The sequence below is a fragment of the Phascolarctos cinereus genome, unplaced genomic scaffold (assembly GCF_003287225.1).
Source record: "Phascolarctos cinereus isolate Bilbo 61053 unplaced genomic scaffold, phaCin_HiC Scaffold_2;HRSCAF=192, whole genome shotgun sequence".
NCBI lineage: Eukaryota > Metazoa > Chordata > Mammalia > Diprotodontia > Phascolarctidae > Phascolarctos > Phascolarctos cinereus.
Window position 1 is genome coordinate 132,679,024 of NW_027555625.1, and position 22,647 is coordinate 132,701,670.

Here is a 22,647-nt window from a genome sequence, read left to right on the forward strand (position 1 = left end):
AGAAAGATAGTTTTATGTAGCTGAAAGACAAAAATCAGCATGGTTACCCTGTTTATTGTATTGTCTTTCAAAGAGTTTAAAAACCCCTTTATCTGTTAAATACATCTAAATGGACTTAGGCCGTCTTCAAGGAAAGCTGTAGGACTTTGTGCAAAGACATTGTTTTGAACTTTTGAAGAGACAGGTTATGCAGCTGATAGGATGTACAACACTAGAGCCACTATCCTGACACCTCCCTCCCCCAATTTTAGTATAGAAATATTTGTTAGGTTAGATGGTTTGCCATAATGGAGCTTAGATTCTTTTATTGCTTACATGGCATAAAGTGATATACAAGTTTATTCTTTGTTTTTTAAGTTTTTTTTTTAAATAACGCATTAATTTATTTGTTTTTAGTTTTCAACATTTACTTCCATAGATTTTGAGTTCCAAATTTTCTTCCTCTCTCTGTCCTTTCCCCACCCCAAGAAGACATGTAAATTGATACAGGCTCAACATACACATTCATATTAAATCTATTTTCCCATTAGTCATGTTGTAAAGAAGAATTAGAACCAATGGGTGAAATCATGAGAAAGAAGAAACAAAAAGAGACAGAGAGTAAATGATATGCTTCAATCTGCATTCAGGCTCCATAGCTCTTTTTCTGGATGTGGACATCCAGACTACCATGAGTCTTTTGGAGTTGTCTTAGATCCTTGCATTGCTAAGAAGAGATAAGTCTATGAAAGTTAGTCATCGCATAGTGTGGCTGTTACTGCGTATAATATTCTCCTAGTTTTGCTCATTTCAGTCAGCATCAGTTCAAAAAATATCCAATGCTTCACGAATTTGCATGTCATCCTTGCGCAGGGGCCATGATAATCTATGTATCATTCCAATTTTAGTATATATGCTGCCAAAGCAAGCACTATACAAGTCTATTCTTATTAATAATAAAGCATATACAGGGCCCTCAAAGTGTTTATAATATTGGGGGGGGAGGACATAAGGCACACATAAATTATAATTATAATACAAAAATGAGTGCATTAAAGAGGCTTAAAATAATGTTGCATGTGAAGAACTGTGGGAAAGATCTTTACTAGTTGTGAGGTGAAGATGTGCAATGTAGAGTAGTGAAAAGAATTCTGGATGTAGATTAAAAGGACCTAACCTTGATCAGTTTCCTCATCTGTAAAATGGAGGGAATGGATTAGATAACTTCTAAATTTTCTTCTTGGCTCTAGAATAATAATGCTTTGATATCAGGAAAGGAATTTTGGAGGAGCTAACATTTTGATTGGATTTTGAAGGACAGGTACACAACATTCAGCTGATGAGGAGAGGGAGGGAGGCCATTTCCCACTGGGCATTGCATAGGTAAGGCAGGGTCTAGAGAAAACAAGAGTGCAGCTTTGGGGAGGGAGGGAAGGAGGCAGGGCAGAGAGTAGCTGAACCACAGAGTATAGGGAAGTAGAATCATGAGATGAAAATAGGAAAGGTGCAGTGGTACCCGATTACAGGAGGCCTTGACCATCAAGCGGAGGAACTTGAACCTTATTTGTCTGTGAATAGAAAGCCACTGAATGTTTTTCAGCAGAAGAGTAAAAAACCAGATCCATGTCCATGGAATTATTTCAGCAGCAGTATGAAGGACGGATTGAGTTGGGGAACTGTGAAGGTGGTAAGTTAAGGAACCTATTGCTACAGTCCAGGCAGGTGATAATGACGGTACTCAGATGGGCGCAGTGGGAATTGAGAAGAGTAAACAAAGGCAAAAGATGTCTGGGAGTTGGAATTGAGACAAGTTGACAAGCTTATTGAAGAGCAAAGGGGAGGGAGATGGTGCTCTGCACTTGCCTGAAGAATACAGATTTTCCAAAAGGTGCTGCGCAGAATCCTAAAGAATTGCCATTGTTAGGATAAGAGGAGGAGGGAGGGGTTTGAATTCCAGGTGAACAAGGAAATAGCTTTAGAGTGAGGATAATGGGGAGGAATGATCTAGGAGGAAATTTTCCCTCAGTATCACAGATTTAGAGATGTCAGAGAATATAGCTCATTGAGACCATTCGCTGTTGGGTTTTTTTGTTGTTGTTCAGTCATTTTCAGTCATATCTGACTCTTTGTGACCCTATTTGGAGTTTTCTTGGCAAAGATACTGAAGTGCTTTGCCATTTCCTTCTCCAGCTCATTTTACAGATGAGAAAACTGAGGCAAATGGAGTTAAGTGACTTGCCCAGGGTAGACAGCAAGTAAGGGTCTGAGGCTGGATTTGAACTCAGGAAAATGAATTGTCTTGATTCTAGGCCCAGTGCTCTATTCACTGTGCCACCCAACTGCTCCTTCTTTTCATTTTACAGATGGGAAAACTGAGGGCAGGTCATTTTGCCTAAGTTACACTGGTAGTTAAATGTGAGATTTGGGGTTTCAAACCCAGGTCCCCTGATTCTAAATGAAGCATTCTTTCTCCTGTACCCTACTACAATTGCCCCTCAGCCACACATTATTGAATGTGCTCTGACAGATGGGAAGAAAGCTAAAACTAACCACTCCTTGTACATGGCCTTATTGAATGCATTAGGCACAAAGGACATAGGAGTTCTTTGTGTAGCCTTGGGAAGGAAAATATCACAGGATTTCTGATACCCACTAAAGATGGAACTGCAGAGCTGAGGCATTTTCTTGGGGTTGGGGTCGGGTGAGGGGTCCTATACACATCCTGTGCTATTTTGTTTGTGTTCTTGGATATTGTGGAGAATAAGCAAGGACTGTTTGAAAGGAGAGCACCACCATGAGGCCGTGGCTGTATCGAGACAAAGAAATTGCTCATTTGGAAAGGAAAAAAAATCTCAGAAAGATTATTTGGTATCAACCATAAAGCAGCTGGCTGAACTGCTATGTCTCCTCCATACTTTTTCAGAAGTTGTGTGTATGTGTATGTGTGTGTGTGTGTGTGTGTGTGTGTGTGTATACATATACATATATGAATATATTTATTTATTTGTTTTTCTGTTTATTTTTATGGTATGGCAAAAGGCATTCTAAGCTTGACAGCAAGAAAGTTTGGGTCTAAATCTCACTCTAACACTCTGATAATGGACAACTCACAGCCTCCATTTACTTATCTATAAAATTAGATGTAATAATATCTACAATATCTACTTCACAGGGTTGTTGTGAGACTCAGATGAGAACATTTAAATTTTGAAAACTTTATAGCACTTTAGAAATGCCAGTTATTTTTATGATTATTCGTGAAGAAAAAGTGTGATATAATGGAAAGAGGACAAGGATTGAAGTCAGGTAGTGAAACAGACAGGGCTCTGGACCTGGAGTCAGGAAGATCTGAGTTCAAAGTCAGACTCAGACATTTTCTACCTCTGTGACCCTGGGCAAATCACTTTAACTTTGTCTGCCTCAGTTTCCTCTTCTGTAAAATGGGGATAATAATACTGCCAATCTCCCAGGGTTCTTATGAGAAAAAAATATTTGTAAAAAGCTTTGCAAATATAACTATTATTAATAATCCATCTGAACCTGGGCAAAACACTTCAGCACACTGTGCCTCAGTTTCCACATCCTTACCTACATCAGAGGGTGGAAGTCAAGAAAACACTTTGTAAATTCTAAGAGGGCCAGAAAAGGCAAACTATTATGCTGAGGTGAAGAGCAGCACCTGGACCTACTTCCGAAATAACCTGAAATACCCAGGGGAGTGGAACCATGCTTCTAAGTTGTGCAGTTTTACTGCTGTATACATAAACTTCCCATCTCTGCTCAGAATAATGGCCCAGCTTTGTAAAATTTTTCAGCATTTCTCTAAGCGCTGGGGAGAGGCACGTCCGAAGGGCACCACCGCTAAAGGCTACTCAACCCCTTGGAGGCGAAAACCTTTTCACGGATTAGCCGAATTCTGAGCTCTGAGCATTGCAATGTTTATCTAATTGCTATGTGTTCTGAAGGTCCTGGCACCTCAAGTTTTACACTTGTGGCTTAAGCTATCTTTCTAAAGTGAGAGCGCATTATTCTGTAAAATCCTTTCTTCGCTGGTTAAGAGGGGTTGTGGGCGGTGGATAATGCCACTCCACATCCCGGACAAGAGCTCTCAGTAACCCTTGTGCAAAAGAACAGGATGTTGGCAGCTGAACTGTTAAACCTGTCTCTGATTATTATTCCTTTAGATCACGCTGATGTCACCAGAGTAATCTGAGCCCAGAGTCTTTGCGCTGCCTTTAAATAGCAGCCACGGGATGAGTTTTCTCCAGCCTCTTTAGGAGAGCCTAATCTGGCAAGAACCCCTGTAGACAAAGCTCCGAAAAGACACCAAGCCTCCTCCTCCACCATGTCCACTTCGCTGAGAGTGAGCCCATCCGTCCATGGGTACCACTTTGACACCGCTGCCCGAAAAAAAGCCGTGGGCAACATCTTCGAAAACATAGACCAAGAATCCCTCCAGAGGCTGTTCAAAAACTCTGGGGACAAGAAAGCTGAGGAGAGAGCCAAGATCATCTTCTCTATCGACCAAGATCTGGAAGAGAAGACCAGAGCTCTGATGGCCCTGAAAAAGAGGACCAAAGACAAACTGTTTCAGTTTCTGAAACTCCGGAAATATTCGATCAAAGTTCACTGAACAAGTAAAGCAGGAGACAATGGCTGAGAGGACAAGAACGTTTAAAGAATGAAACTGCATTTGTGACCTCCTGACAAAATGCCTCCTTGCAGCTGCCTGTTAGCCTCGGGTAAGGACCTCCTAGCCTGAGAACAAACTGGCTGTCATTGACTCAAACCCATTTCACACACTGAAAAGTTGCTGGAAGAAGAGGCAGAAACACTCCCTGGAAGCCGTGAGCAGCTCTCCCAGTGGGGAAGGACTGTTGCGGGTGTCCAGGGAAAAGGAAGATTCTGCTGGGAGACATGCCGGTGACAGCCAGAGACAGCAGGAAGAGGTATCTATCCGATATCACTCTGACAGACCCCCTGGAGCAGTGGACTGAGTTTCAGTCTGAACTTTTTTCGACGAGCCAGGGGGAAGAGTGAATGCCACATGTGTTTACAGATTTTTTTGTTGTTGTTGAATTAAAAAGAAACAAAACTGCCAAGCCTCAATGATGTCTGTTGGAATGGACTTTAGAAGATCAACAGTTGATCATTTATTTGCATTTATTAAAATGCCTTAAAAAGTACACATCACATGGGTGTGAATAGAAACTCAAGGGACTGCCTAAAATGGCTTCTTCAGAGCTGTGCAATTTTGTCTTGCTCTTTTGATCTATAAAGTGTTTTTCATATATACATATATACATATATGTTTCATACTGGTTGCACAAAAGTTAAAATAGTTGAATGGAAGTACTGTGAAAGTCTGTTACAGATTGAAAAGAAAAATTCAACAGATGCTAAACTTTGCCATGATTAAAGTTTCATAGATATTGCATTTTAATACTAGAATCTGTTAATTACACTCAAAATATTTTATAAAGATGCAATAGTTTCTATAATTTATTGTATGTGGAAAGTGAACTGCAACCATAATAAATTATTATAAATGTAGTTGATTTTTGTCTTCTATACTTGATTCTTAAAAGAACATAAAAGAGGGTTCTTTTAAATGCAATAGTCTTCTTTAGACAATTGGCACTTTTAAAAATGTACTTTGGGGGTGGGGGTGACTTTTCAGTAGCTGTCAAGCTCAGTTCCAAACAAGTTCTTACATCATGTACTCAGGAAGTTTCTCTGTCCTCAATTGCATTGAAAGTCTTATACATAATCACTGAAATTTTTAGGCTGAATCACTAACTGTTACTATTCTTACATAAAAATAGTACCATGGAATATCAGAACTGGAAGAGGCATTTTTCCCCTTTAATAGCATATGCAGAAAACCTAATTTTTAAAAAAAACTCCAATATATTAATAAGCATTTATTTTTTCTGTAATAATTTATCTTGTGGTTAAAACAACCGTTTAGTTACAGGCAGAAATTATTAGGCTTCCTTACATAAGTCATTAATGTTATAAAAGAAATAATTCCTTTTCTTATTCCCATCTAAAATGAAAGGAGCCAGGATGCTATTCTGGCTGCTATTTCTTTGTAGGAAGAGGTAAAAATTCCTCAGGAGTTCAGCAATTTAGAAGTCCCTATTGATGTTTAACTCTTGGCCATAAAAAAAGTTTCCAGCTAAATGGTAAAGTCCTTTTTAGTAATAATTAACATTTACATTATATTTCTTATTGCACATTTTTATACATACTAACCTGTTTGAGGCTCACAAAAACCCTGTAACATAGATGCTATTGCTTTGATTACTCCCCTTTCCCAATCCTACCCCCACTTTGTAGATGAGAAAATTAAGGCTTAGAGAGAGGAAGGAACAAGCTAATGATCACATAGTAAGTAAATGTCAGAGTAAGGATTAGAACCTAGGTAATTTTTGCTGACCCCAAGTCCAACATTCTATCCACTATATCTCTCTGCCTCTAAAATCAGCAGTTCCTACACTAGAAATAATTAGAAATATATCTTGGCCATTGTTCAATCTTTTGTCATTTATCAACTAGGAAACAACAGGTGAGCAACTTAAAGGATCGTAGCATCCTAGAACCAGAAGGGTATCCAGAAGTTATTTGACCCATGTCTCTGCCTCCCTGCCTTTTAAGCAGTAGTAGTAGCTAATATTTCTATAGTGCTTTAAAGTTTGCAAAGTACTTTATAGATATTTCACTGGATCCTCATAACAATCCTAGTAGGTAGGTGGCATTATTATTCTCACTTTACAGATGAGGAAACTGAGGTAGAAAGCACTTAAGTGGCTTTCCCAGAGTCACATAGCAAGTAAGTTTCCAAGGCAGCATTTGAACTCAAGTCTTCCAGATTCCAAGGCCTCCATCCACTGTTCATCTTTCCCATTTAATCTGCTACACACAGAGCATAAACAAGTCTCCCTTTGGAAGCCTGTCCATTCTGCAGGCACATTTAGAACCACCAAGGATACTTATTAAGATGCTGAGCAGGCATGCAGCCTAACTTCATCCAGGAAGTTGCACAATGTCTTACTGGTTTGGAGTGAAAAGCCATGAATCAGATTAATACACATCCTACTTGAAGGTTTTGGGGATTCCACTGATGCTGAGTACCATCCTGGGACTGAGCCAATTGTACCTCCTCCAAATGCCATATTCTTCCCTTTTCTTTTTGGTGTTCTCAGTAGGTCCCAGTTAATTCTTCAACTTCATTCAGCATAAAGCCCATTCTATCAGTCTTCTTATTAATACATTATCCTAAATTCTTAATAGCAAATCTATAGCAATTTTTTTTAAATTAGTGTATCTTCACAATAGAGAAGAGAAATCTGGGCACTCCTAATGATGTATTCTTATCTTTCCACCTCATGGGAAAAGGGTCTGAACTAGTATGATTATATAGAAAGCTTTTTCAGCCCTCAAGATGACTTTTTTTTTTTTGGCAGGAGGGTGTGAAGTAGCTGTCAAGAGCAGAGAGGATATGCTTTTTCTTCTAAGAGACCCTTCTGAAGCCCAGGGCCCTATCCCGGGACTTTTCAGCATTACAGTAAATAGAGCCAATGAAGACTAAAGGATGGAATGCATAATATTCTCCACCAGCATTGTATAGAGTCAGAAGAAGCTACTTCTAGTTTTGGCTCTGTCACAGATTCTCTATGTGGCTCTGGGCAAGTTACTCAGTCTCTCTGAGCCTCAGTACCCCATTCTGCAAAATGAGGGAATTAACTCTGGAGTCAGAGAGATAAGCTGAGTTCAAATCTTGCTTCTGATACTTAAGAATTGTGTAAACTTGGACCAGTTACTAAACCTCCTCAGACTATAATTTCTTCATCTATAGAATCTGGAGTTGAACTAGATGGCCCCTGAATTTTCCCCCCTCTATGTCTATGAGGCTATGATCTCTAAGGTCCTTTCCAGGCCCAGAAATCTAATGAAAGTCTAAGATATAAAAGATTGTTGCATATTCAATACAAAGTAAAAAACTGGAACATAATAAAGGGACTAGAAGGCAAAAGGGTCATATTTCATAATTGGGATGTTTCAGCAAATGTACATTTTTTTCAACCTTCTCCTAGAAGTTGGTTAAAACAAATGTTATTACAGATTTCATAATTTAGAAAGTTGAGGGAGTAGATGGATAATAAGCCAGTTAGGCATAGAGCAGTGGTTCCATTGAGTGGTTCAGGAAACCTTTGTGAGTTTGAGAAAATGGTCCAAATAGTTCACGGTAAAAATTCTCTAATAACACATTAAATAGTAAATAATTACAGGATATGATGAGTATTATATTAAATTATGCTGGGAGATCACAACATATCTTTTTGTGGTTGTTGTTGAAAAGGATTTAAGAAAGAAACAAACAAAAACATTGGGAACCATTGTTATAAAGGAAAGAATACTGGATTTGGAACCTGGGTTCAACCTTGCCTACATCTGCCAGTGTAACCTTGGATGAGTCATTTTTTTTTCTCTAGGTCTCAGTTTCTTCTGTAAAGTGAAAAAGTTGGGTTAGCTTTTCCTTCAGGTTCCTTCTATCTCTATGATCCAGTTAAATAAAAGTCTTTGATAAGTCGTCAAGGCTTGTGTGCTAAGTCACGTAGATTAGTTGAGTTGAATAGAAGTAAAAAATTGAAAGCCAGGCAACATAGTACAATGGAAATATCACATCTGGAGTCAAAGGACCTGGGTTTGAATCTTAGCCAGCTGTACTATGTGACATTATCCAACTCAGTTTACTCCCCTAAATCCTTTAGTCATCTGAAAAATGTGGGGGTTGGGCTGAATGTTCTCTAATTTCTGAGGTCCCTCTCACTTGTGAATCAATCCGGAGAGCTTGGGTTTGTACATCACAAGTGGGAAGCACTAACTCCCATAACCTTCGACTAATGGTTGGTTTAGATAAATGCATGATAAGCAATTTTATGGCTTTAGCAATTTGAGTGAATGAATGGTTGCTCACTCCTATATGAAATATCGATTTGAAGGGGAAAAAAAACTTTGCAAATATCTTTCCGCCTTTACATTAAGAGAATTTGAGAAACATGCAAATATTTTACTTGCTTAGCACTGTGATTGGAACACTGATGCTGTCAGTGTGGGAACTCACATTCCCAGTGCAGATTACAAGCTTTCAATAGTTTGAGAGTTGCTATGGCTGAAAAGCTCACCGCCTTGCATCCAATATGATGATGAGCATCTCTGCATTCAGCCAGACTCTTGCTGTCACAAGGGACACATTTCTTAGTGTCTGGGATGGTACTTTCAAACTTGGTAGGATGAACCAGAGCTTTCATTCCAATAATAAGGTCTTTGAGAGGCCAGGGTCACTTCTGATCCACAATGAGACATTAGGGAGGGACTTAACTTTTTCAGCTGATGTGCACATTGCACATTGTAGTAGCAGCTCTTAGAAAACAAATCTAAATAGCTTTGGGGGCAATGGGCTAAGAGTCTGAAGAACTGGGTTCTTATCCTTGCTGTGACTAATGTTATGAGACATTGAGTAATGATATCTCCTTCCTGTACCTCATTTTGCTCATCATGAAATGGGAACAATAATACCTGCCCTGCCTACCTGCAAGGCTATTGAGTGGCTCAGCCTCCTAAGCGAAACCCCAGCTCCTTTACAGGGTGGCAAATGATTTTTAGTACTATACTACTTCACTGAGGACTATGTCCTCCTTTACTTTTGCTACAATAAAGGAATTACTTTTACTTCCCCTTAACCCTCTTCTTATACTCTTTATCCCATTTCAACATCTGTCTCTCACTTCATCCAGCAAATACTTTCCTATTCTTAAACAAACAAACATAAAAACGTGTTTTTATTAGAGAGGCAGTTGATAGAGTAGTGTTAGTACTGGTTCAGAAGTCGAGAAGCTGAGTTCAAATTCTGCCTCTATACTTACTATATTTGTGACCTAGTACAAGTCACTTAAACTCTCTGAGCCTCAGTTTCCTCATCTGCAAAATGAGGTGGTTGGATGAGATGGCCCCTGAGATTCTTTTCAGTTCTTGATCTATGATCCTACTTCCTATTTTATAATTTTGTTACCTACATTTGTGTCTTATTTTCCTACTAGACTGTAAACTTTATAGGGGCAAGTGTTTTCTCTCTCACGATGCCTAGCACAGAGCACCTAGAGATGTAAACTAACACCATTTGTAGTAATTAAAGACTGCACTGGAACAGGCAGCTAGGTGGCCCAGTAGATAGAGGACCAGTCCTAAAGTTAGGAAGACCAGAGTTCAAATCCAGTCTCAGACACTTACTAGGTGTGTGACCCTGAACAAGTCATTAAGCCCTGTTTGTCTCAGTTTCCTCAACTGTAATATGAACTGGAGAAGGAAATGGTAAACCACCCTAGTATCTCTGCCAAGAAAACCTCAAATGGGGTCATGAAGAGTTAGACATGACTGAACAAAAGCAAATAACTCCACAGGAATAAAAGTAACTAGGTTCTCCTTCTGGTTATCACTGTTACTTCATCTATGACAATAGTACAGAGACAAAGACAGGCTCAATGAACAGTACAAATCAGGTCTGCTTCCCATCAATTTCATTGTGGAAGAAATAATTCCAAACAGATTTGAGTAGTAGCATTCACTGAGATGTGAACTCATGCATTTCTTAATAGAGTATCATGAAAATATTGGATTTTATGGTAAATTACATAGAATCACTGGAAAGATAAAACTGTTTATGATTTCTCACTTCATTAAATGTGTAACATTAGCTCAATCTGAAGAGTAAAGATTATATTTCTGGGTGTAGGAGAGGGAGAAGAGTCACACATTTCTGCAGAAATGTCCATTTCTGTTCTAGGCTGGGATTTCATAGAATATCAAAGTTAGAAGGGTCTTTCCTTTCCAGGTTGCACTCTTGATTCTCCTCCTTGACTTTTTCCCATCATTCCATAGAAATCTCTACCCTGAAACCTCATTCCCTCCAGTCACCTAGACTTCACACATTGGAAGTCTTTCACACCAATTGACTGGCTCCTCCAAAGACTCCATTTAAGGAGGATGCCCAGGACAACCATATCTTTATTCCTCCATAGATCCTACTTGCAGGCTTTCTGTGCTGTGCCTGTGCAGACAGGTACCTTCATCTTTCCTCCTGCACCATGTTTAGCTTCCTTTTGTATCTTTCTCCATTAAAAGAAAGGACACAAATTCCCTAGGTCATACAACTATTTACCAGACCTCCTTCCTCCACCCTATACACACACACACACTACTCATTTTAATATACTAGGCTGAAACTGCCTCTTCTTTCCTTGGGGTTTAGGTGTGATCTTTAACCTACTTTGGGCTCGTATCCATTTTGCTGATGGAAAGTTCCTGTGTATATTAATGTCCTTTGTTTTCAGGCCATTTCTTCCTCTCCCATCAAAGCTTGTCAGTTCTTTTTATTTATGGCTAGGTCTTACTTATCCAAACAAATCAAACTGCAAAAAGTTCTGCTCATCAGTGCCAGCTTCTGTCCCACTTAGTACTGATTGCTGATGGTCCCTGCCCTTTGTTATTAATATTATGCAGATGTTGGACCTTGGCTCAGACTGTTCTCTCATTTTAGAATGCCCTTACTATTGACTCATTTTTCAGAGCCCTGCCTTTCTTTCAAATGCCAGTTTAAGAGATAAAAGAGCATTGAGTTGGAGGTTAAGGATCTGAGATGAGATTCTAGCTATGGTCCATGCCACTTGTGTGACTTTAATCAGGGAGTTTCTTCTTCCTGAGCCTCAGTTTCAACATCTGTAAAATGGGCGGTTTTGACAAGATGATTTTTCTGGGCCCTTCCAGTTCTAAATTTTGTGATACTGAGAACTACCTTTCCCATGAAGCCTTCACTGATTGCTGCAGCCTATAGTGATCTCTTTATGTAAACCACTGTGGGATTTCACAGGATTATGGGATAACAGTGACAGAGATAGAAGGGACTTTCCAGCTCATCTATACTAATCTCCGAATTTTACAGAAGAGGAAATTGTGTCATAGCAAGGTTACGCAGCTCACAAGTAGAGATGCAATTTATACTCAAGTTCTGTGATGACGGAAGGAGGGAATGAGCATATATTAAGTGCCTACTACGTGCCAGAAGGCAGCTAGGTGGTATAGTGGATAGAACATCAGTCAGGAAGACCAGAGTTCAAATTTGACTTCATTCATTTACTAGCTACATTACCTTGGGCAACTTAACCTTGTTTACCTCAGCTCCTCATCTATAAAATGAGCTGGAGAAGGTATCTTTGCCAAGAAACACCCAAAATGGGGTCATGAAAATTAGGACATGACTGAACAACAACAGCTAGGTAGAAGGTACTGTGCTAAGCACTTTACAATTAAGATCTCATTTGATCCTCACAGAAACCCAGGGAAGTGCTATTATTGCCCCATTGAGGAAACTGAGTCAGACAGAAGTTAAATGACTTGCCCAGATTACACAACTGGTGAATGTCTGAGACTGGATTTAAATTCAGGCTTTCCTAAGTCCAGGACCAGTGTTCTATCCACTTTGTCGTTCTTTCCACCGCACCATCCTACCTGCCTGTCTTCTTTTCCCTGTAGAAGTTTTACAATTACACATGCAGTTTTGCACTAGTTCTCTATTATACAGTTCTTTAATTCCTCTGTTTAATATAAATTTTATTAATATCTTTTGTTTTTACATTGCCCAAATTTCCAATGTCCTCATCCTCCTTCCCAGAGAGCCATCCTTTTTAAACAAAAAACTTTTAAAAAAGCAACAAAGAAAAGACAAAAAAATTCAGCAAAACCCAACAAACATTGAAAAACACTCTAACATTATATGCAATATTCCATATTCATAATAGTTCTTTACTTCTTTACGTAGGTCTGAGTTTTTCCAACCAGTTATAAAGACCATGTCTTACAAATTCAGTTTAAAATGAATTAAGCACTTTCTATATACAGACCAATTGGTTAGGCTCTATAAAAGACGCAAGATTTAGGTGAGATGCGCTGCTCATTCAACTCTCAGTCTAGTAAAGGATTTTGCATACATACAAATAGCTATGTAACCCAGGCTTCTCTTGGGCATACCCAGTTCTAAGGTGGAACTGCCCTCGAGAGGCCATTTTGAGCATGTCTGGTTTTCTTACTACGCAGTCCACAATGTCCCCCCACCACCTACATACAGGTAACCTTCTCTGATTGGCTGCCTGCCTCTTTGGAACTCTCAAGACTGAGCTGTTTCTGTCATCTGACTGAACTCTTTTCAGTGATTCCTCTCTGCTGCACTCAGGATGGATAGGAGGGGAAGAAAAATGCTTTCCCTGCTCCCTTTCTTTCACTCTGGCTCAGAACCACGGTGACCTTGGAGCCAGGATTGCAGGGGCGGTGGTGCAGCCAGTCAGGCTGGCAGGGAAGCCCTGGGAAGTCAGGGGGCCTGGGACTGGAGCCTGAGGGGGTGGTTTTGAACTTGGAACCGGGACTGTGCTTTATGAGAACTGAGCCAAGTTATGAACCTAATCCTCTTTCTTTCCCCAGAGACTGAGGTTGTACAAAAGAGAAGGGAATTATGTCTTTCATATATTGGGAGGAGTAAGTTTGTATATTTGTGATTATACTGTCTGAGGCAAATATTCCTTTGTAAAAGGTTCCCTGTGTTATACCTAAAAATACAAGATAATAAAATCCTCATTTCTAGAGCTTTATATATGTTGTCAGGCAGCTAGGTGGTGCAGTGGATAGAACATCAGGTCTGGAGTCAGGAAGATCAGAGTTCAAATCTTGCCTCAGACCTTTACTAGCTGTGTAACTCTGGGCAAGTCACTTAACCCCATTTGCCTCAGTTGCTCATCTGTAAAATGGGAACACTGGATTAGGAAATGGCAAACCACTGTAGTATCTTTGCCAAGAAAACCTCATGGATGGAGTCCATGGGGGTACATGGAATTGGACATGATCAACAACCACACATACCATGTCTCCCCCTCTTAGAAAGTAAACTATTTCAGACAGGGACTGTATTGCTTTTCTGCTCTTATTCTCAGTCCTTAGCACAATATTTTACATCTAGGAAGGTCTTAAATACATGTTCTTTTATTCATTCATTCATTCTTTCAACATTTACAAAGCGTTCTCACAACTGTGATGAGACAGAAAGCATGATTATGTAACTGTCTCCATTTTATGGATAAGAATGCTGGAACTCAGAGAGTGTAATGATTTGCCCACTGTCACACATGTAGTTTCTGATAGAGACAGAGGCAACATTGTATAATGGTGAGAGCACTGGATGTAGTCAGAGGAACTGAATTCGAATCCTAACTGTTTCTTACTAGTTATATGGCCTTGAGAGAACCATTTTCCTTCTATAGGCTTCCATATCCTCATCAGTAAAATGAAGGTGACTGATTTCTAGGTCTAAATCTGATAGCATGATAGGTATCAAAATCTCCTGTGCAGATAGATGTGAGGGAAAGAGGACTAGACTTAGAGTCAGAGCATTGGGTTTGAATCCTGACAACTTGCTGGTATTCAGTTGTTTCAGGCCTGTCTGACTCTTCATAACCCTATTTGGGGTTTTCTTGGCAAAGATACTGAAGTGATTTTCCAGCTCATTTGATGCATGAGGAAACTGAGGCAAAAAAGGTTAAGTGACTTGCCTAGGATCACAAGGCTAGTAAGTGTCTGAGGCCAGATTTGAACTCAGGAAGTTATGTCCTCCTGGCTTCAGGCCCTGGATGCTATCCACTGGGCTGCCCAACTACTTACTAGCTATGTGAACATGATAAAGTGAGGCTGTTTGTTTTTAATCTGAAAAGTGAAGGCATTAGACAAAGTCTAGAGATCATCTCATGGCACATTGTCTTTCATCCATGATAAATGTGCATGATTGGCATTGGGTGGGGAATATTTATCATCCATGGTAAATATAAGAAAAGTGCAAAGCAAGTAGTTGAAAGTACCTATCCTAGGAGAGGCACCATTAGAGCTGGACTTCTGAAAGAAAGAATAGACTTTCTTTCAATAAGCAAAGGAGTGGAGGGAGAAGAACATTTTAGTATCTATAGTACCTGTCTTGTTTCTCCAAGACCACCTAGCATAGTACTGGCCACAAGCATATACTATCTGTCTATCTATCTATCTATCTATCTATCTATCTATCTATCTATCTATCTATCTATCTATATCTATCTGTCTGTCTGTCTATCTATCTATCTATCTATCTATATCTATCTGTCTGTCTGTCTGTCTATGTATATAGTGAGTGTAAACAGGTATACATACACATATATGTACAGATGTGTAGGTGTATATATGCATACATATATACACATACATACATATGTATGCATGTATATGTATGCACATGCGTGTCCTGTATACATGAATCTATGTTACATATAATGTACATCATCATATTAATATCTAGTATTTATTTAGCACTCTAAGTTTACAAAATGCTTTACAAATATTTCATTTTGTCTACACAACAACCCTGGGAGGTGGGTGTTATTATTATCCTTACTCTATAGATAAGGAAATGAAAGGAAAGAAAGGTTAATAAAAATAAATAAAATAATAAATGTATAGGGCTTACTATGTGTCAGGTACTGTGCTAAGTGCTGTATAATAAACTCATCTGATCTTCACAACAATCCTGGGAGGTTAGTGACATTATTATCCCCATTTTACAAATGAGGAAACTGAGGCAAACAGGAGTTAAGGGACTTGCCAAGAGTCACACAGTTAGGAAGTGTTGCATTTGCATGTCGATATCAATATTCACGGTGATATCAATATAGGTTAAAAAGATAAAATGGAAACTGTAATTTTCATCACAGTATCCTCACCTCATAGGGCCATCCCAAGGAAAAACCTCCCCACCCAAGGCAGATCAGCAGACCTGCCTCGGAACACTGAGATGTTAAATGGCTTTCCCAGAATTGTGCCAGAATTCTGTCAGACCTCTTTAATCCTGGGGAAGTCTTTAATCCAGGTTTTCCTGAGTTCTCTATTCCGCTTCTCCCACAGAGCATTATATTACCTGTTTAATCACACTTGTCAATTTAATTAATGATTCTAAAGAGGCTTCACTTTTAGATTCTGTTGAAAGGTTTTCTGGCTTAGGCTACGGTCTTTGCCAAAGGTCAGAGGGGCATCAGAGGTCAAGGATCTCCCAGAAGCGAGGAGCGGAAGGACTTATCCTACGGCTTAGGTGTGGCTGACCCACCCATCACAGAGTCCGGAGGCCCCGGGGCAGATCCTCCTCATTGTCCTTCTCCCTTCCTGAGCACTCCCAGGAGCAGACTTCAAGTCGGACAGGGAAAACGTGCTGTGGTCATCATACTGGGGAGATAGTTGCAGCCCCAATTCAGTCTATTGTCAGATCTTCTGGCTAACAAATAGAGGAAAAGGTCTGTCCGAGCATTTCCTGACTGCAGGAGCCATGTGCTTCCATTAATTCTTTTCCCTGAGTCAGGCTGGCTCCATCAAGCTGGTGTCTTAATATGCCGGTTCCAGAGATGGGGCGTTTTCAGGAGCTAATTTTACTCACTTTACTTTATGCCTGTCCAGGACTATTCTCGAAGTATATAGTACCCAAAGTGACCAGGCACTGAAACCTTTGAATATTGTTTATAGATACTAGAAAGCAATTCTGAACAGTGTATTATTGAGAGCAAAGACCTGGGTGTAAAATGCTTCATCTGCCACATACTAGTTGTCCATCCCTCGCCAAAGCACTACACTTATCCAGACCTCAGTTTTTATGTCTGTTAAATAACAAAAACAAGTTTGTATAGCACTTCAGAAGTTACGAAGTACTTGTATCACAATAATCTTATGTAGTAGTTAGTACAAATATTGTCCCAATTGTACAGATGAGCAAATAGGCGTCAAAAGGTAAAAGAATTTGCCCACAATCTCTAAGCTAGTAAATAGCAGAGCTAAGATTCTAGGACCCCTAATTCTACATGCAATGCCCTATTATGCCATACCAATAGTTCTGACACTACTTGACTCATGGAGTTGTTTTGTACAGTCCTCTGCAAACCTTAAAGTACTATGAAAATATGAGTGGTATTATTATTATTAAGATGAATTTTGTTTCAGGCAAAGAGAATGCATCCAGGTATTAGAAATACATGCATTAAAGCTATCCCAAGATGGAGATGAACTTACTCCAGTAAGCACTTACTGAGCACCTACTATGTGTCAGGCACTGTGCTAGTAGCTGGGAATTGTTGTTCAGTCCTTTTCAGTTGTGTCCAATTCTTTGTCACCCCATTTGGGGTTTTCTTGCAAAGATCCTGGAGTGGTTTGCCATTTCCCTTCTCCACCTCATTTGACAGATAAGGAAACTGAGGCAGAGTGAAGTGACTTGTACAGGGTCACACAGCTAGTAAGTATCTGAGGTCAGATTTGAACTCAGGAAGATGACTCTTCCTGACTCCAAGCCCAGCACTCTCTCCTCTGAGCCACCTAAGCTGCCCCATTTCCCCCATAATCCACAGGCTAGAGATTAAAAAATGAAAAATGAAATAGCCCTGAGGGAGCTTACATTCTATTTAGGGAAAACAATGCACACACACACACACACACACACAAATATACATAGAGTAAATTTGAAGTAAATGGGGGTGGGTAGGTGGGTAGTAGAGAGTTCTGGATAAGTCTCCCATGCAAAGTGGTACTCCAACTAGTTCTATTGTTCTTGTTTGTCCTTCATTTTGTTTCTGGTTAGTCTCTTCATTAATTATGGCTAGCAAGTAATAAAAAGATTGGTCATGTGGCCGTTTGTCCTTCATTTTTGAGGAGGACCGATGACATCATGGCATAATGCCTTGACTCAGCATACACTGGATTTAAGTGTCGTCCAGCCTTCCAGAGTCATCAAAGTCCAGTGGCAGGACAGAATTCAGAAGGACTGGTGGTGACCCAGGATGCAGTGGATAGCCTTGGTGTATTCAAGGTCTGACCAAGCTCTGAGCTCTCTGAAGCACTTCACTTGCCTTTATGGCCATTGGAACAAATTGTTCTTATCTACCCATTCCACCAGGGGAAGTCTCCACAAGCTTTAGACACCCCCTAACTCACTGACAGGTTCAAGGCCTGTCAGTTACCCTCAACCTGGTTTAGCTCCTCTTTTGAGAAGGTTTATCGGAGCGGAACCACTATGCACTTAGCCACAGGTTGAGCTCTGGGGGGACACCAGCAGTGGATGAGCATCACTGGAAAGAGCTCAGCAAACCCTCATGCCAAAGGGCTAGTCCTCCTTGAACACCCCATACACCCCATCTCAGTTGTACTTCCAAAAAATGTAGGGATTCTACAAGACAGAGATGAGGACTGAGAACGTTCCAAGCATGGGGTACAACATATGGTCGTTGCTGTTTGTTCTTCATTCTTGAAGAGGACCATGACATCAAGCAGGCGATACCATGACATTCAAGTGAATTGGATTTAAGTGAGGGAGGGCTGTGCAAAGTCACCAGTCTCACCTCTGCCTCTGGAGCCATAGGGGTCCAGGGGCTAGATACACAGCAGGACAGGCAAAGGCATGAAGGTGGGACTTGAAATTTCATTTATGTGGAACAATAAATATGGCAATGTATCTGGAATACAGAGGATGCCATGATATATTATCAGTTTGGGAAGATAGGGTTAGATTCAGATTGGGAAAGAATTAAAATGCTAATTGAAAGAGTTCACCTTTTATCTTATAGGCAGTAGTGGCCATGGAAGTCTTTTAAGTAGGTAAGTTTTGCGTTCATACTGAGGAATGGGGCTGTTTCAGGAACTAGTGTTTCTTCCCTGCCCCCCACCCCATTCCCCTTTACTGGATATCTACAAGCAAAGGAAGGATAGTTACTTGTTGGGGAGGCTGTAGAGGAAACTCTTGTTCAGGCTCCAATTCCACTAGATGCTTTTGAGGTCTCTTCTAACTCACAGATTCTATGACTGTTTGATGGGATTGTTACAAGAAAAGTACTTTGAAAAATTTAGACTTTACAAGGAAAAAAAACTAATGCTCTCATGCTTTCCGTCATCTGCTACAAAATTTAAATTACAAAAGAATGTTAGTTGCTCTGGGAGATGATCTATATTTCTGATGGGGTAGGGAAACTGAGAAATATTGGGTTTAAGCCTTAAGCCTTCTCCAGGATAAATGAGAATCCATCCACTGAATTTCACAGCCACTGAGAATTCTCTGTCTTTGATGCTGATATAAAGATGTGAATTGGAATGTACTGAAATTTCTTCAACCTTTGAATTAGGTTAGAAGAAAAAGGCAGAAGGATGCACCTGTCTTCTCTTTCACTTTGTTCCATGAAAGGCTTAAGCAGTTAGAGAATAAGTCTTTCAGCGGGGTCATTTTATCTACAAAATAGCAAACAACTTGCTTGAGCAAAGTTTTTTCTCCAGACACGCGAACTAAATTGATAGAGCTGTGTGGATGTAATGTGGTGTCTGATGTAATGTAGGTTTGGGTTTGTTTGGGTTTCATGATAGCATTGTACAGTTGGATACAGCTCTCCAGTTTAATGCTGCTACTAGCTCACATTTATATTGCACTTTACAATTCCTTTTCTATAAACCAATGTAAACCTCAATTCGCAGGGTCATCTAAGGAAAGTCTGTCATGCTGACAGAAATGTCCGGGTCCTACTTGGGTCATTTGTGTGCTATGTAGCATATCTTGAATTGAGTCTGATTAGACTTAACCCCTTCCTCCAGATAAGGAGTTTTTAATTTTGTTTTTGACATGGACCCCTCTGGCATGCTGCTGAAAATTATGGACCCTGTTAGGGGTGGTGGGCCTAATGCCTTCACCCTTGTTAATTCAGGACTGATTTGGGGATGAAATGAGGCATTCATGAGCCATTGAGCACTGGACTGAAGGAGGTTTACTTAACTGTAACATAGCAAAGGAGCAAAGTTAGGTGGCACAGGGGATAAAGCACAGTGCCTCAAGCCAGAAAGACCAGAGTTCAGATCTGTCCTCCAACACATATTACCTATGTAACCCTGGGCAAGTCACTTAATCCATGCCTGCCTTAGTTTCCTCATCTGTAAAATGAGCTGGAGAAGGAAATGGCAAACCACTCCAGTATCTTTGCCAAGAAAACCCTAAATGGGGTCACTGAAGAGCCAGACACAACTAAGCAACATAAGCAAAGCAAAGATATCCAATAAGTATACAGTGGCATATGACCATATACATCTGGTCAGCAGGTCAGGTATGGTGACTAGCTCCAGTGGTCTTCAGATATTCACCACTCCAGAAGAGCCAGATTATCTCCAAATTGGGTGGAATTTGTATGTCCTTAGGTGACCAGGAAACCGCTGTTAAGGGAGACAGACACCAATCATGTCCTAAGGGATAATTTGTTGTCTTTAAGGGAAAACTAATCCCTGTTACTATGGTGAAGGAGTAGATGTTAGTTTATCAAAGTCTTCTCCTCAAAACAATATCTTTTACCTAACATTTATAATGATAGAAAATTCTAAATTTCAATTAGAAATTAATTTTAAAAAGATGCAATTTTTTTTCTCATCCAAGTTCACCAATGCCCTGACTACTAGCCATGGAGATTTTAGGGGTCTTTGAACCCCAAGTTAGGGACCTCTGCCCAAGAGAGATGAACGGGGACACATAGACAAAAGCAGAGTGAATGGTGAATCCACACTTGGATCCACTGAGCACCAAAATTATTCTGCCATTCTGGCTTATTTCTGACCGATGTATTCACATTTGCTAATTCTAGATTGGATTCCTTATCAAGAGAGACCATCTCCCTTTGCTCATTTCTGATCATAAAACTGTCTAAGCCCCAGTGCCTAGAGGTTACTAAGTTGGTCTGCCATGCTAACTGAGCTGCCCAATTCCCAGCTAGGTTTCAAGTCTGTTGTGACATGACTGGAATCAGGACAAAACAAATATGGGTAGCCACATCACAAATTGGCCCATTGTCTTGCTGTATCACTTGTTTTGATATCAATAAATTATAATCGGGGAAGTTCCCTGTGAAAATGAGCCCGATGTTTCTTCCTTAAATCAAAACAAATTGGTACAAATGATGAACAACTGTCCTTCCAAGAATCCCATGAAATAAAAACAGCCATTAGCCTGGGGATGGTGTGAAGAGATTGTATTAGGAGTCAGAAAATGACAGCTTGAATCCTGGTTCTGTTACTTCCTCTGGGTCAAGTTCTTTGCTTCTGAGCTTCATTTTCTTTACACGTAAAATCGAAGAAAGGGGTTGGACTAGATCCGTTTTGAGCTATACTTCCTATTATCCTGTTTTAGATGAAGAAACAGTCTCCAAGGGGCAGTGACTTCTCTAAAACCATATAAGTATGGGTAATGTTTAACAACCAGCTCTCTGAAAATCTGCATTATTAATATTTTCTGCATCACTTTCTTGAGTCTAGACAACCAATGAAAGATTATATCAAGTTGTAATTTGGAAGGTTAGTGGTTTGTGACATTTGCTGATTTCTGAGATGTAAATGCTCACACTGAAAATTTAACAAACCATTTCTCCGGGGACAATTCAAGCTGGTTAATACAAACTCCTGGCCCTAAACTTAGGTCAGACTTCTGACTCCTAGACAGTGATCTCTCTATAGCAGTGGTTCTCTATCAGGCCATAGCTGCTAGTACTGTTTGTGTAGTTACTTAAAGCAGATTGCAAGGTGCTATTTCACAGGAGTTCCCACACTTCTCAAGGACAGATTACAGAGGTTTCAAAACCTTTTTCCATTCACTCTGGAATTTTTAGCACGATAGGTAAAGGAAAGAGGATTGTCACTCTGTCTAGCACCACCTTTTCTCAGTTTTATTTTGTTATGGGGGATTACAGAACCTTTCCTGTAAGTTACTTCATTGTGCTGGAAGGTGTTGATCAAGCATGTAAGGATTCAAATTAAAAAAAAAAACACTTCTGAGGGGTTTCCCATTGCCAAATCTAAAGTAAACTTGACTCATACCAAGATATAACAAGTTCCAGAAATAGCTACTGTGCCACATCAAATGTCATCCATTATCCTCAGAAGAACATCGTGAGGTCTGCTTTTGCTATAAACAAACAGTAGCAAAAAAGAAAAGAAAAGAAAAGAAAAGAAAAGAAAAGAAAAGAAAGGAAAGGAAAGGAAAGGAAAGGAAAGGAAAGGAAAGGAAAGGAAAGGAAAGGAAAGGAAAGAGGAAAGGAAAGGAAAGGAAAGGAAAGGAAAGGAAAGGAAAGGAGGAAGAAAGGAAAGGAAAGGAAAGGAAAGGGAAAGGAAAGGAAAGGAAAGGAAAAGAAAAGAAAAGAAAAGAAAAGAAAAGAAAAGAAAAGAAAAGAAAAGAAAAGAAAAGAAAAGAAAAGAAAAGAAAAAAAAGAAAAGAAAAGAAAAGAAAGGAAAAGAAAGGAAAGGAAAGGAAAGGAAAGGAAAAGAAAAGAAAAGAAAAGAAAAGAAAAGAAAAGAAAAGAAAAGAAAAGAAAAGAAAAGAAAAGAAAGAAAGAAAAGAAAAGAAAAGGAAAGGAAAGAAAAATCATGAAACTAAATGTCAAAGTCATGGAAATCCCTGGATATCATCTAGTCACAATGGTGGAAAAAGTCTAAAATTGGTTGGGAAGACTTAAAGTTTTATTAAGAATGGGGGAACCCCAAACAATGAGCATCATC

General features: G+C 39.7%; 1 protein-coding gene and 1 non-coding gene across 2 annotated transcripts; one reads left to right on the forward strand and one right to left on the reverse strand.

The window, feature by feature from the left end:
* Positions 1-807: 807 nt before the first annotated feature.
* LOC144455996 (U6 spliceosomal RNA) lies at positions 808-911 on the reverse strand. Its single transcript, XR_013484907.1, has one exon. It is a non-coding gene; the product is annotated as a U6 spliceosomal RNA (small nuclear RNA).
* Positions 912-4,202: 3,291 nt separating this feature from the next.
* Positions 4,203-5,532, forward strand: TCIM (transcriptional and immune response regulator). Its single transcript, XM_020979702.2, has one exon. The coding sequence runs from the start codon at positions 4,325-4,327 to the stop codon at positions 4,610-4,612; it is 288 nt and encodes a 95-aa protein (XP_020835361.1). The 5' UTR covers positions 4,203-4,324; the 3' UTR covers positions 4,613-5,532.
* Positions 5,533-22,647: the final 17,115 nt, after the last annotated feature.

Coding starts and splice junctions, on each gene's coding strand:
- TCIM (XM_020979702.2), top strand. CDS start 4,325: ATGTCCACTTCGCTGAGAGTGAGCCCATCCGTCCATGGGTACCACTTT.